A 14,420-nucleotide genomic window follows, 5' to 3' on the forward strand; every position below is an offset into this window, starting at 1 on the left:
CTTTTTGTAAACACTCAATCTAGTTCTTCTGGCATCTGAAAATTAATTATTTGACATTTTTTATTTGGATCAAATTGACTACTGATTATAATACATAAATTGTTTGTATGATTGCCATGATAGAGATGCTCTCATGATTTATGTACAGTGGATTGAGGCTAGTAAAGAAGAATATTTTCCTTTTGTATTCCCTGAACCATCATATATTGATCACAGGCATTTCATTATTATCATGTTGTTGATCACAAGTACATTTAATAAGATAGGATGGGGAGTGTCCATAAGCTATTTTGTTGTCTCCTCCTACACTAATTCAATGTTCTTTTCTCAAGTAGAGGGATCCTAAAAAGGCAATCTCCTACCTAAAATGGAGTAGAAAATTCCATCATCTATATGCATAATTGTAGTATAAATTCCATCATAGCATCTGTGTTTATTTCTTGTGGAAGAAGGCATGGTCCTATTTTAGGATGAATCTAAAAGATTTTATAGATAAAGAAGAACAAAAAGAATCAATTGGACCAACTCATCTCAGTTGCAGTCTAAATGATTCTTTGTTTTAGTATCATCATCTTTTTCAGTTTCAGAGTCTCACAAGAACATTCTTTTCCTGACCATGTTCTACTTATCATGGCCGTCAGTGTCAATCTTGTATCACAGGTTTCCTTTTTCCCCTTTCTTTTCTTCCATTCGATGATGAAAAGGCTGTGTGCATGATGAATGGCAGTGGAGGTCTCTAGATGAAGCAGAGACAACAGCGTTGGACTAGTCAAAGCTTGGCATAGTGCTGCATTCTTCACTTTCATCGACTTGTGCTCATAATGCAAAAGAAAGAAAGCTTTCTTTGTCTGGTAATTGGCAATTGAGGTGAAAGAGAGGGATAACGAAGAAGTTATTCATCCAAACAGCAGGATAAGTAGCAGATATTACCTCCCAATTCTTCTCATTCCTCTATTTGGCTGCCAAAATGATCAACAAAGTCATGCATTTACTACGACTTTTCTTCCGATTCCAGTGCTCTTCCACTTCAGGATTCAAGCATCTGCACTGGTCAACCCAAATGAATCTTGCTCTGGGTTTGCTTCTGGATGAGCAGATTGCTGGACCACAAAATAAGACATGAAGTAGGCTTTCACATCATCTTCTTGACTGACCATTAATCTCTTTCTTTATGTAATGCACATGTTCCACATCATTGACAGAACAGAGCAGTGTATCCATTCACCAGTCAATCATCAAGGATGATGGGTAAAGATCCAGCAGGAGTATTCCATCTTGAAGGTGTTCAAGATCATCATCTCAACCTTGCTCTAAGTCATGCCCCCCCAGCTTCTTTTGTGGACCAGAGCCCCATTCAACCATGGTTGGTGTGGATAAGAGAATTCTTGGTTGAACAATCCAAGCCCCAAAAGAAAAAGAACAAGAAAGAAAGAAGACAAACGTATGATGAATTATACAACCGATAGTCTTATCATGAAAATAATAAAAATGGAAAATGACTTCTTTGTTTTGTCCTATAAAGAAAGATCCATGATGGTGGGAGTGAAAACAGGCAGACCTAACAAATTTGAGGCTTTAATATTCATGTTAGAGTGATGATTTTGTTGATTAGCCAACCTAACAATTTCATAATTGATGGCATTAATGCAACCAAGATGTCCACATCCCTGCATTAAACTGATGTGAGTTGTCACACTGTCGTATCATTGTGCATCTTTTGCCCAGCTAAACCATCCAGTTTGACCCATTCAAGTCAAGGCCCCGGTTCGGTCCGACCGGCGGTTCACTTTCCACCCGGTGTATTCAGAGTATCCCCTCATCAGTCTAAAACCAAGATGAGCTGACCATCTCGGTTAGAGTCATATTCCGGAATTAAACCGGTCCGATGGTTCGGTTGAGGCAGTCCTTATTGGTGCAGCGAAATCTCCGTTATGCTCTTGTCATCTTTTCATATTACAGATTCCGTTGGTCGCTAAAGAGTCAAAGTAAAAAGGAATAGTAGGGTATTTTCGTCAATAAATTTATCCGGAGGACACGAGGTCCACCCATCCTTCCTCGTTGCTTTCGTGAGAAGACGTCCCGCGAAAGCAAACTCCTCTCTCTTTTTCTTCTCCGTTAAGTCGAGACTTCCGCAGCAGAGGAGCGTATTGTAGAGATTTCTTGATCACCATTATCAAGAGGGAAAGAAGAAAGAGAAGAGGATAATACTGGGGCGTTTTCGGCTTCGGGCTTTGAAGCTTCGGAGTTCCATCATTTCCTCACGCACCGACGAAGAAAGAAGTTCAACGGTCAACGCCGTAGAATTTGAAGATTGTGCGTGTGAGATCTTGGCTTAGTCGTTCTCTTCTTACATGTCTTGGTTTCTTGGGTTTCTTATATATGTTGTTCATTTCGATTGCGAAGTGCAGAATTTTGTGGGATCAGTTCGAAGATGTTGGCAGAGTACATAACCAGATTTCTCGTGTGAGTCGTCGTTTATAGAATTTTTCTGATGAATTGTTTTCTCCTCTTTTTTGTTCTTCCATGTTTACCTTTGATCTGACTCTGAGAAATCTCGAGCTAAAGACTACAAGCAAAACAATGGCAGGGTGTTGTTTGGCTACGCTTATCCGGCTTTCGAATGCTTCAAGACATTGGAACAGCATCCGGGCAACACAAGGCAGCTTCAATTCTGGTGCCAATACTGGTAAATTCTTCTCCTTGACAACAGGAAGGAAAAGAAAGTAAATATACATTCTGATGCTTGGATTTAATTGCCATGTTTTTTCTTTGGTCCTGTCGCGGAGAAAACCTTACAAATTATGGACTTTGGGATCTTAATATGAGAAAGCTATCAATTTAAGAGTAAGATTGAGATTATGTTGCCTTATCCAACAATTTGCAACTGGGTAATTTTTGTTTAGGGAACTGATCGGTTTACATCTTAGCAAAAGAACAATTCAAATTGTTGAGTCAGATATATTAGAATGATGCTTTACGATTGATAGCTCTCGTTAGGAACTGAATGGAATGGGATGCTGAGGAACTCTGTTCTGAGATTGAGAAAACATAATAATTCTGGAACATAAAGATAATATATATATTTTTTTTCCTTGGATAAGATGTCACGTCGCAATCTTCACCCATATATACACCTAATTCGAAGTCTGCAATGGTAACTAATATGGTGAAGAGAAGCTGGCCAGCGCTGCATCTGTACCTCTGTCTGATGGCGATGATTGATTTATAGTTTATACACCACTGATTAGGTTTGGTGGACTGGTAGTGGCACGCATTAGTAGCATCGTGTTCCAAACCTATATGGCAAAAGTCAACTCTACCTCCAGATCTGTGAGCTGAGTTCCTTTACATGTCATCCTCGATTTCTGACAACTGATTAGAGTTGTGCTCAACTTGATTCACCTTCTGTTGAATCGGGGGATTCAATGGAGCTGTTTCATTAATGGGGGAAAATGAACGAGACTCTGGTATTCCTGTCACCCTCATGTTTGCGAATGATGAGCTTCGTATTTGCAGGATCATCGTGGCGATACTGACGGTCATCGAGATGGTGGGCGAGTTTCTAGTCTCAATGTAATGCTTGACTCTGGTAGTCTCGTTCGTTTCTTGATGTTTCAGTTCGATATGTGCGTGACTTGATTCCTCTCCATGAAGGTTGCCCATGTATGGCGAAGCCAAGCTGGCCTTCTTGGTCTACCTGTGGTACCCGAAAACCAAGGTATTCGTTCAAACGAGATGCGGTGATCGACATTAATGGAGATTTCACTTGGTGCTCATCTTCTTTGGTCTCGCGAACAATGCAGGGATCCGATCTGGTGTACGACACCTTCCTCCGCCCGCTCGTCATGCAGTACGAACCTGACATCGAGGAGAGGTTCCGAAACCTGCGGGCTAAGTCCGGGCAGCTGCTCATCTTCTACCTCAAGAACTTCACAGAGAAAGGCCAGATCTTGTTCCTCGATGTCCTCCGCTATGTGGTCTCCAAGGCCTCGAGCGGTACCGAGGTAATGATGGTACGCTTATAAGGTCGTCGTAAGACAGCATGGTGGTTGACTCGGTTGACGATAAATGATGTCAAACGTTGTCGGATGATGCGGAAGATTGACTAGTTCATAAAGCCTAACTTTTCTCTCTTTTTTCTTCAGCGGATTAGAGGACGAGGATCGTCTTCCAAGAACAAGAAACGGGAGAAGCAGGGTGCGGACGAATTGGAGGACATCGCCGAAGCCTTGTTTGCCACAAATGCGAAGCAACGGGGATCGCGCCAGCACAAATAAGATCACACAATAGCCGTAAATTTAGGGAGATTAAAAATAGACAAAAATGATGATGAATTACTGGTTATTGACGTTTCTTTTTCGATTTGAATCGTGATTTTTCGTTTTGGGGAATGCTTGTCGAATCCTTTTGCTATTCGTCGACGGATCAGCGGTTGATGTATACAATGTAAAGGTTGTGCTATCATCCTAAGCGGCACAAGGATCGAAAGAGGCGGCGGAGGAAATGGAGGCAGGGGGAGAGGAGGTCGGCGCAGGAGAGGACGGCGAGCGCCCGCCGGAGCAGCCCGCGGGGGGGAGGGGCGGCCGCCCTCGGCGTCAGCTGCAGGTACGCGTGCGCCGCCTGCTGCACGAGGCGGTTCCGGATCCTGATCTCGCCGCCCCCACCGCCGCCGGGTCCCCCGCCGCACCCCGGGGCGCCGGGCGTGGTAGGCGACGCCATCCCGGACGGCGGCGGCGTGGAACTCATGATGTCGCGGAGGCTGGTGTAGTCGATGTCCTTGGGCCAGCGGCGGCCGGCAGCGGCGGCGTGGGCGGGCACGATGTCGAGCGCCGCGGGCAGCGTCACCCCCCGCCGTCGCAGCGACAACGACAGCTTGCCGCTGGCCAGCGGAGACAGCAAGGGCTTCTTCTCATCGGTGGCTTCGTTTCCCATGGCATGGAACGAGAGAAAGAAGGGAGGGAGGAAGAATGCAGGTAGAGATCGAGGAGGAGAATTTATAGGGAGGGAACGGCTGTTTGAGAGCACCACCATACATAGGTTCGTTTGACGGCCCGTCCAAAAAGGCTTTGAGACTCGCACGGAGATGCGAGGAAATGGTCAGAAACTTTGGTTGGTGATGCGGCGGTGCAGCGTGAGGGGTTTGGATTCTAATATTAGTGAGACGGTCCTTAGTAATTGGAATCAGCATGATGCGGTGGTTGGATAAGGGAGATAGCCGACCCGGGAACCGAGGCACGGTGCAGGGGCAGCTACCGTGTTGACCACTATTCCAAGTTTAGCTTTAGTCGCATAAGACGATTTAATTAACCGAGAGGACAAACAGGGAAAAGTACCAAAAGAGTTTACGTGGAAAAAAATAATTTGATGGTTAATGTATAAGACAAATAAAATAATAAATGATATGCCCGAGTAATCACCTGATGCGGTGAATTGATCACATCGACAGTAATTATCATCCTTTCTAGGTATGAAAAATAGTGCATTTGACCCTCTATTTATATATATATATATATATAATTTATTTTCTCTGCAAAAAAATTGGAGAAAAATAACAGAGAATTTTAATTGTGCGTGCCCTAAGTCAACGGTATCCGGTGAGGAACCAACGATGTCAGATCCAGCCACGTGGTCACGCATTTGGAAAGCCTCCATTAATCCACGCACTACAAGCAAGCCTGGACGGGTGGCCTGACATGAACCAATCCCACCTCGTCTCCTCCTCGACTTTTCCCTGCATCCCCCCAACCCACAATTCCTTCTCAGGGGACACCGCAATGGCCACCACAGCTCTCCTCTTATCTACTCTTCCCCCGGCACAACGCCACGGCCTCCTCCAGTACCACCACTCTACCCGCCGCCGCTGCCGCCTTCTCCCCGCCTCTCCACTGCAGGGGAGGCAGCGCCGTCGCTTGCCCACCCCCATCCGCGCGCTCCAAGAGACCGAAGAGAAAGCCAAGGCCTCGTCCTCTGCCGAGGAGATCACCGAGAAGTACGGGCTGGAGTTTGGCCTCTGGAAGGTGAGCCACTAGCTGCCGCACCTGGAGTTACACTCCCAAAGTCTGCCCTCGACTCATCTGCCCTCTTTGCTTGTCCGTGCAGATATTTAGCTCCAAGGAGGGCGGCGACGGAGCGGAGGGGGAAGGCAAAGAGAAGTCCAAAGCTGATCAGGCCAAGGAACTGCTGGCCAAGTACGGAGGAGCTTACTTGGCCACCTCAATCACCCTCTCCTTGATCTCCTTCTCCCTCTGCTACCTCCTCATCGGTGCCGGAATCGATGTGCAGGCGCTGCTCAACAAGGTAAGACACGAGAACCTCTCGAAGCAAAGTTGCGCGTCGTAGCTAACAGAAGGTCCCATGGCCTATGTGACAGATTGGCATTGCGACCGATGAGACTGGGGGCAAGGTCGGCACCTTTGCGCTGGCATATGCTGCACACAAGGCAGCATCTCCGATCAGGTTCCCGCCGACGGTCGCCCTCACCCCGATCGTCGCCGGTTGGATCGGGAAGAAGACCAACAAGTGACCGGATCTGCGAGCAGACCCTTCCACCTTATGCTTCTTCACTCTCTGTTGACTTGCCACTACAAAACTGTCCATCCCATTCCATTCATCAGAGTTTTGTGAACTGGGTGGGTGGCTGTAGATTTGTCAGTCATGTAGTAGCTACTATTATACAGGAATGAAACACTGGCTTGCTGGAAAACTAGAATCGTCTTGTGCAAACCCTCAGGGTTTTGAGAATCTTGGTCTTACCACAGAGGAAGGAGATGGATCTGTAACACAAACATCATATTCTATATTGTCCACAACCCATGTTTACCAACCTTATTCATCCATGTATATGATATTTATGAGCTACTCGAATTCAGCAGCCACCTAACACAGTGGACAAGTTGTTTATCTTGTTATGCCTCAGCCTTTCCCACACCAAGATCGAAGCACCCCCTAAATTCTCATGCAAGAATACATGGGTTTTAAATCTAATTCATTGTGAAAAGCTTTGAAAGCTATGTAGATAAGTACATGATCTTAAGAATTTACATATTTTGAAACTAGTTTATTTCACATGTCTTTAGATGCTCCCCTATCGATTGCAAAGTCATGTGAATTTATAAGAGTTAGATTTTGAAGGATGTCAATGATTCATCAAGTCTCAATGTGTAGATGTCCATTGGCTCAAATGTCGCAATGGCATAACCATGCGACAAGTTGCTACTTATTGACGAGGTGCATCTGTCATACATATAAGCACAATGCGGATAATGGTCAAATCAACATTATTACTTGTTGATGAGGTCAAATTTGGATCGTCCATTTGTGGAAGAAGACCATTTGAGCGTATCACCACAGCAACATATTCTTCAAGTTTGCGGCGAGGCAGAGGGATACAGGTCATGACCACCAATCATCCCTCCCTCGGGTACTGCTCAGAATTTTGTGATGGAGAAGCCCCACACACCAGGAAACTTGATGAAGTCTATTGCTATTTCATAGTTGGCAATTCGTATCAGCTTATGCCGGGCGATCATTAAGCTAATGTAAATGATCTGGAACTCACTCCCTCTGGTCAGCCAACATAGGTAAGGGTAGAAAGGAAGGATCTTTCTCTTGAGGGCCATAGCAGAGAGCAGAATCACGAGGCAGATGAGGATGGTGAGCCACATGTAGTGATCCGCAATCAGCACACACACACCACTGGCGAATGCTGCCTTGAACCCTATGAACGCGACCTGCAGTAGTATTTCGGATAGAGTAAGACTGTAGACCTGGGTAACAGGAGTTCCTACCCGCACATAGATGACGAGGAAGGGAACACAAATGGAGGATATCATGGCCAGGGCATCAGATATCAGAAACACCACAAAGGCAATCCCCCTTATACGCCTGTAGATGCTCTCATCATCGCTGCGATCCCTCTCAAAACTCCCTGATAAGGTGAATGCTGCAGTAAAGGTGACGGTGGTAATAAGCGCTGCCACGACGGGTAGACTATCGGCGATCTCTTTATAGTTCTTCTCTTCGACTTTGCTCTTTTGGACTACCGTATGCACTATATGCTTACTGTCGGCTATTTCTTTATGATTCTTCTCTTCAACCGTGCCCTTTTGGTCTACCGGATGGACCATGTCCTGAAGGAGCTGCGGGTCACTGAATCGCGCACCCTTATTCGTCAAATCAATCACTACCTTGAACTGCAAAAACAAGTAGAACCCGTTAGATCATTTAGACGGACACCAAGAACAGGAGTGAAGGGTTGAAAGTACGTACCATTTTGATTACCAGGCGGTTCCTTGTGTTGGATAGAGCGACATCAAGAGCGGTTTGACCGCGGTTGTTGGATGCACTAAGCTTGACGCTTGGACTGGACGACAACATTTGTATGATGGCCATGTCTCGAGATATTATAGCTCGATGCAGGGGAGTGTTCCCATCCGAATCCGGCTCGTTCAATAGATCAGTGAGACGAGGTGATGTAGCCACAAATCGGACCACTTGTTCTCTTCGTTTGCTGATGGCTACGTGGAAGAAGTTGCCGCCCTCCCCGTCCCTCACCTCCGAACAACCGGGGCATGTTTCGATGAGATATTTGATCACGTTCACATGCCCGAAGCTTGCAGCGACATGGATTGCAGAGGCGCCACCATTGTCTCGCATATACGCGGTAGATGCATCATTTTGTAGCAGAAGTCTCACCATTTCGAGGTCTCCGCGGGCGGCTGCAAAGTGGAGAGGTACGAGTCCGGCGGCATCGGCTTTTCGGGTTAAACTGGCCCTCTGCTGCAGCAACATCCTTGTGATTTCCACAGCTGATAAATCGGAAGACGTTGGAAAAGGTTGCGGGATCCACCAATAAACTAAAAGCTTATATTAAACATGAGTATTTATAATCTTTTAGAAGATTCCATCTTATTTCTTTTCTGAATTACGTGTATATAAATAAAGCATGCGCCGTAAACGCAGGATCTCGACTCCAATTATGAAATGAAGTATGACTAAGACTCCTAAATCAAAATCCTATATATTTAATATTTCAAGAAACCCAATATAAAAAATATATTGTCAAACCTTTCTTTTGAAATAAACATAATTAATTATACACTAAGGAAACTACTATTGGAACAATCTACTGTTCTAAGTCATAAAAGGTTGATCCAGCATACAAAACACAGGCACTATGAGAGAGTCAGTCTTAATTGAAACAGATGGATAGTTCTATGTCTATAAGATTTAACAGTACAATTTGACACAGAGGGTTCGTGCGATCGATGACTTACGGGAGCTCCTGAGCACGGCTGAGTGCAAAGCCGTCCGCCCATTGGGTCCGTCGCATGACGCCTCCGTCGCCGCCAGCAAACGCCGCACGATCGACGCTGACCCGCTTTCCACCGCCATATAGAGGGGCGACACGCCGTTGACGTTGTTGGTCACCGCCAATACGCCCGGAGCCTTCGCCATCAGTTCCTCGACGAAGGAATCGTGGCCGTTCAGTGCTGCCTCGTGCAAGGCTGTGTTACCAACGTTGTTTACCATGTAGGGCAGCCGACGTTCAGGATCGCCGCGACGGGGAGGGTGAGGGATGAAGACATCCACCATGGGCGTGTGGCCGGCTCTGGCAGCGCAGTGCAACGGAGTGTCTCCTTGTCCGTTTTGGATAACGAGGAAGAAGGGCTGCCGGCTGAGGGCTCTGGTGGCGAAGTCAGTGTGTCCTAGCTTGGCTGCAATGTGAAGCACGGTGTTCCTTTCGGCCGTGACTTGAAGGAGGGAGTCACTCCCTCCGAGTACGCTCATGTCGCCCGTCCTCGCTGCCACCAACAATTCATGGCTCATCGGAGTAGCGAATAAGCCAGGGAGTGGTTCCATGGCCTCCTCCTCTCCTTGTCGAGATACTCTTAAACTATTATAAAGTAACCCAAGACGATATGCCGTCGATAAGAAGGCGTTTGTGTGTTATGGTTCTAACTCATTCGATGTTGATGTCAGTGTGTCTCTAAACAGTGCGATAATGAATTAAACCGAAACTTGGTAGTTGGTAATCTTTGACCCATTCTCCAAAACATGTCTGAACAGAGTCAATGTAAAATCAAGTGTGAACTTGTGTTTTGACCAAGTCTAAAATTGTATAAAATCAGAGTCAATGTAAAACCAGCCGACTCCCAAGTCTTTCTTATTGTGGATGACAGTAGCTAACACATGATCAAGCCATGAGATGGTTTGGATGGGAAGTCCCCATCGATCGTCCATCATCTGCATAGAATAGAATAGAACAGCGGCACATACATCCCGTTCCAGTGGGAGTTTCTGATTTCTGATTTCTTATGACAGTGCCACAATACCTGCCTTCTCCTCTCACACAAACCACACTACTGTTTTGTGAAAAATGATACTTATAACCATGCTTTTCTATATACAAACAAGCAAATGTGGTCTCTTGATGTTAAGTTAGCACACATTGCTAAGATTGCCCAAATCGAAGTACATCTTGATTGTCACATCAGTTCCTCCCTCTACTCTTCTAATCTGTGATGCGACCATATTAACTGCCCTCTTTAGTTATTCTTCGTTTTTGAGTTCAATTAATTCTTCTCCTTCTACTCCTTTGAAATAGTCCCTACGGCCGGTGGCCTAATAGATCTCGCTCGAGCCCCAATTTCATCTTTATTCGCTTTCTTTTCGGCATTGGTAGATGAAACCAACCTATTAGATGAGAAGAAAAAAAAAAAAAGACTTGCATGATAAAAGAAGTCACGTCAATATAAATGAATGCATTTGACCAAATTTCAAAGTAAACCACATAAGTTAGCCACAGATACTAGCTAGCTAGGAGCCTCGCAATCAAGTTGACCAACTCAACTATCGTGAATCGGAACATCTAACTCGGATAACCAACTCAAATCATATCTCATTCTAATATAATCAAAGTAAAAATTACTCAGTGGTAGAAGAACAATACTGTGCTGGTTGAAGTTGCAACCATATATAAATAAAGAATCCACTGGCCGTCTTTGAGCTGTTCATCGAAAGGTTTTATGTTGTTAGAATGGCAGGACATACTCGACACATCAAATACAATTTGATGCGTCAACTGCTGCCGGAATCAGATGGTGCTTTCTGAATAGTTAAATGAAATATTAATAATTCTGTCTCAATCTGCTCTAATCGTAGTATAAAATATTCCAAGGTAAGAGAACGTGCTCTACTTCGCTGGTTAAAGTCGCAGCTTTGGACAACCTTTAATAAAGTCGACGAAGTTTCGGGAACAAAAAATCTTTTTTTCTCTCCACCTTTAGCCATTTTTCTAGTGCAAGCATATGAGACAATATGAGTCTTTTCAACTCCGGAAATATCCCATTATTACCATAAAATGCTTCGTCCACAACATTGATTAAATCCATACCACTTATCTCAACAATCTCAAGATCGAGTAGTCCTTCGAGTGATGGTAACTTTTTACATCTCTTAAGATTGATTAGTTTGATCTCTTTCAACTTGTGGAGATAATTAAACCCCTCTTTTATCTATACAGGAATTCTTCACCAACATATAAAATGATCTCTAATTTTTTCAAGTTTGGATTGGGTTGGAGGCCTTTCAAGTAATTGTAGCGAAACCAATTCTGAAGTTATCATATTTTCCCTATTTACTCATTTCTAATGTAACTTCAAATACATGAGTTACGGAAGTATATCATACAACTTTAAATAAGTCAAAGTATCTTCTGAATTTGACACTTGTTCGAGGTTTTATAACTATAATTCATTTAGATTCATCAACGATTCCAACTTTGAGAAGGCATTTCCAAGATCATCAACTACGATATGTCCAGACAACTTTAGGAGGTTACTCATCTGACTTATTCCATATGATATTTGATTCAATTGACATCTATATACAATAAGATTTGTCAGCTTTTTCATATTATGCAAACCCTCAGGCAATTCGATAAGTCATTGATAACCTTTTAGGTCTAACTCTTGCAGATTTATAAGGTTGGTGACCGAAATAAGCAAGTTTTGTACAATAAGCAGTTTTAAAACATGTAAGTTCTCAAGATTATTTATTCGCTTCGGTAGTTTCTAAAGCTTTTCATAATAAGCTAGATTTAATACTCATAAATTTCTGAGCTTGCATAAGGATTTAGGAAGTGCTTGGATCTCGGACCGGGAAAGATTGAGGTATCTCAAGATAAGCAACTTGTCCACCGAATTAGGTAGCTGTTCGACTTTGATGACTCGTAAATATAATATACGTAGATGTATAAGATTGGTAAACATACCTTTCGGAATTTGTAGGATATGATATTTATATTAAAGATCCATCTCTTGTTGTAATAGCAAACCTCTCAACTGATTTATCCCGTCGAATAAGGTCATCGGAAATGTGATCGTATTGGAATCGATGAACATACGTAAATAAAGATATTGTCATGGTATTGTTGAATTTGATAAAACTCCCCTCAAAGTCATAGCAATGTTTTGTGGTAGTAAATAAAAAATACATATCATCATAGACGTGGAACTCCAGATTTGCCTTTAATGGTGCCTTCGACGTCTGAATACGGCAGAAAGCCTTCAACAGCTAAGACGTGCAAGAGGTCTTCATAATTGGTCTTGTCATCTTGTACAATCAAACAGCGGTACAAGACTAATCGTGTCATCGTATGTGGCATGAAATGAAGAAAAATTAAAGCCGTGTCCTGGTTGTGCATCACTTTCTCCCATTGACGCGTAAATTTGTTGTTGCCATCGATTCATTTCAGTATATCTGAATACGGAGCCAAAAATTTTCGCCTCCGTGAGAGACCAATCATATAAATAATAGTTTCTCTTACAGGATTGAAATATCGCGTTTGCTTGCTCGTGTTGATCATGCCGGATGAGTGCTTGTCTCATGCATAATTTTACTCACTCATCCTCCGATAGGCCGCTGAATTGCCACGTTCGGACGGAGGACCCCAATATATCCAGAATAAAAAACAAGTCAGGAATGACCACCATGGTACTCCCCGGTGCGCCGATGAGCAATAGAAAGTTCTCCAATTGGAGCCACTTATCCCTATCCTCCTCCCCTAGATCATCCAGAACGAGGAAGTATTTGCTTCCATAGATGGAAGATCAAGATCATCCAGAACGAGGAAGTATTTGCTTCCATAGATGGAAGATCATCCAGAACGAGGAAGTATTTGCTTCCATAGATTCCATCGTAGAATAGCCCGATGTCATCGCATGGCTCCCCGGTTATTGAACTCGTGAATTCTCTCATGATCCACATGGGATCCAGAGATTCAAAGTTTGGGACCGGATAAGATATATATATAATATAACTAATTAAATTCTGATAAAATATTTTGACCGGTAAGAAAAAAAAGTCCATAATATCTCACGGAGATTATAGTTGAGGGATTTCAGTCTTCCCCCCAACTCTTTTTCCTAAACGTGGTCACGTGAAAGAAGAGGAAGATATGAGAAGGATCTAGTTCCTCTTTCAGATTGCAAGATTGCAGATCAAACAAAGATTTTTTTTTTCAGATAACATCAAAAGGTATGCATTGTTAAACTAGATCTAAGTATTTGATTTTAACCTTGGTATAAAAAATCATTTTTGTGTTTAATTCAATATATTACAGTTTTCTATGTGTACATCCACTTGAGTCGCTTTACTAGTTTCCATGTGAGTACCCATTCATTTCTTGAAAATGGTCATATATTATTGTTGCCCATTATATATATTAGTGTTGGTTTTGTCATACTATCTTGTTATGACAATTCAATAATTGCTTTATCCACTCTAAAACCACTCTATTATGTCCTTAGCTATAATTGCTTAAGGCATGTGATATTAAAATGATATGAGTCCAAAAGGATTAATCTAGACCTTAACCTCGTGCCGTCTATAAAGAACCTGTATAACGAAAAAAATGTTAAAAAGGTGAATATAAGGGTAATTTACCATTGTTGCATATAAAAAGGGCAAGATAATCAACATTCAAAGTAACACAAAGCAATTGGTCTTTATTAGACTCGAAAGGATCTCAAAAATAGGTTGAACGAGTGTACACAAAGGAGGTTCCGAAGGTAGATGTAGGTCTAATATTTACCTAGCATTTTTGTCGAACAGAAAGTGGATATACTAAAGATGTTGCATCACCCCATAGACACTTACTCAAAGCATTTTTGTCGAACAGAAAGTGGATATACTAAAGATGTTGCATCACCCCATAGACACCTACTCAAAGCCCCATCCTCCCCAGTGCCACATGGCGGGGGGGGGGGGGGGGAGGAGGAGGGGTTCTAAAGTAACGAGACAACTGACATTTCATATCACTAGGCCATCAACCAAAAATCAACTCCTAGTGAGAACAGTATAGTTTTAGGTCATTTTCCCCTTTGGTGCCGCACAACCAAAAATATTTTTAAGTTTTA

General features: G+C 43.3%; 3 protein-coding genes across 10 annotated transcripts; 2 read left to right on the forward strand and 1 right to left on the reverse strand.

The window, feature by feature from the left end:
- Window positions 1–2,062: 2,062 nt before the first annotated feature.
- LOC103996783 (putative HVA22-like protein g) lies at window positions 2,063–4,391 on the forward strand. Of its 8 annotated transcripts, none has more exons than XM_065081801.1 (7): window positions 2,063–2,319; window positions 2,404–2,463; window positions 2,588–2,686; window positions 3,517–3,573; window positions 3,655–3,718; window positions 3,804–4,004; window positions 4,146–4,391. In XM_065081801.1, the coding sequence occupies exons 2-7, from the start codon at window positions 2,432–2,434 to the stop codon at window positions 4,275–4,277; spliced, it is 585 nt and encodes a 194-aa protein (XP_064937873.1). In that variant the 5' UTR covers window positions 2,063–2,319; window positions 2,404–2,431; the 3' UTR covers window positions 4,278–4,391. The 8 variants fall into 8 exon arrangements, with proteins under 8 accessions (XP_064937873.1, XP_009416046.2, XP_064937874.1 ...); XM_009417771.3 differs by having other exon boundaries at window positions 2,409–2,463; XM_065081802.1 differs by having other exon boundaries at window positions 2,063–2,313.
- Window positions 4,392–5,667: 1,276 nt separating this feature from the next.
- On the forward strand, window positions 5,668–6,703 carry LOC103996785 (uncharacterized). Its single transcript, XM_009417775.3, has 3 exons — window positions 5,668–6,017; window positions 6,100–6,297; window positions 6,371–6,703. Exons 1-3 carry the CDS (start codon window positions 5,694–5,696, stop codon window positions 6,521–6,523), a joined length of 675 nt encoding a protein of 224 aa, XP_009416050.2. The 5' UTR covers window positions 5,668–5,693; the 3' UTR covers window positions 6,524–6,703.
- A 514-nt stretch (window positions 6,704–7,217) lies between these two features.
- On the reverse strand, window positions 7,218–9,876 carry LOC103997229 (protein ACCELERATED CELL DEATH 6-like). The gene is made up of 3 exons (XM_009418399.3): window positions 9,276–9,876; window positions 8,269–8,807; window positions 7,218–8,192 (listed from the first exon to the last, which is right to left on the reverse strand). Exons 1-3 carry the CDS (start codon window positions 9,859–9,861, stop codon window positions 7,428–7,430), a joined length of 1,890 nt encoding a protein of 629 aa, XP_009416674.3. The 5' UTR covers window positions 9,862–9,876; the 3' UTR covers window positions 7,218–7,427.
- Between the last annotated feature and the right edge of the window lie 4,544 nt (window positions 9,877–14,420).

Source organism: Musa acuminata, chromosome BXJ1-9 (assembly GCF_036884655.1).
Source record: "Musa acuminata AAA Group cultivar baxijiao chromosome BXJ1-9, Cavendish_Baxijiao_AAA, whole genome shotgun sequence".
NCBI classification, from domain to species: domain Eukaryota; kingdom Viridiplantae; phylum Streptophyta; class Magnoliopsida; order Zingiberales; family Musaceae; genus Musa; species Musa acuminata.

Bases quoted from the DNA above. Each gene is read 5' to 3' on its own strand.
- LOC103996783 (XM_018831177.2), top strand. From the start codon at position 2,432: ATGTTGGCAGAGTACATAACCAGATTTCTCGT. The intron at 2,464-2,587 runs GTGAGTCGTCGT...AAACAATGGCAG, and splicing joins TACATAACCAGATTTCTCGT to GGTGTTGTTTGGCTACGCTT. The intron at 3,574-3,654 runs GTAATGCTTGAC...CTCTCCATGAAG, and splicing joins GGCGAGTTTCTAGTCTCAAT to GTTGCCCATGTATGGCGAAG.
- LOC103996785 (XM_009417775.3), top strand. From the start codon at position 5,694: ATGAACCAATCCCACCTCGTCTCCTCCTCGACTTTTCCCTGCATCCCC. The intron at 6,018-6,099 runs GTGAGCCACTAG...TTGTCCGTGCAG, and splicing joins TGGAGTTTGGCCTCTGGAAG to ATATTTAGCTCCAAGGAGGG. The intron at 6,298-6,370 runs GTAAGACACGAG...CCTATGTGACAG, and splicing joins TGCAGGCGCTGCTCAACAAG to ATTGGCATTGCGACCGATGA.
- LOC103997229 (XM_009418399.3), bottom strand. From the start codon at position 9,861: ATGGAACCACTCCCTGGCTTATTCGCTACTCCGATGAGCCATGAATTG. The intron at 8,808-9,275 runs GTAAGTCATCGA...CCGATTTATCAG, and splicing joins AGCCGTGCTCAGGAGCTCCC to CTGTGGAAATCACAAGGATG. The intron at 8,193-8,268 runs GTACGTACTTTC...TTGTTTTTGCAG, and splicing joins ACCGCCTGGTAATCAAAATG to TTCAAGGTAGTGATTGATTT.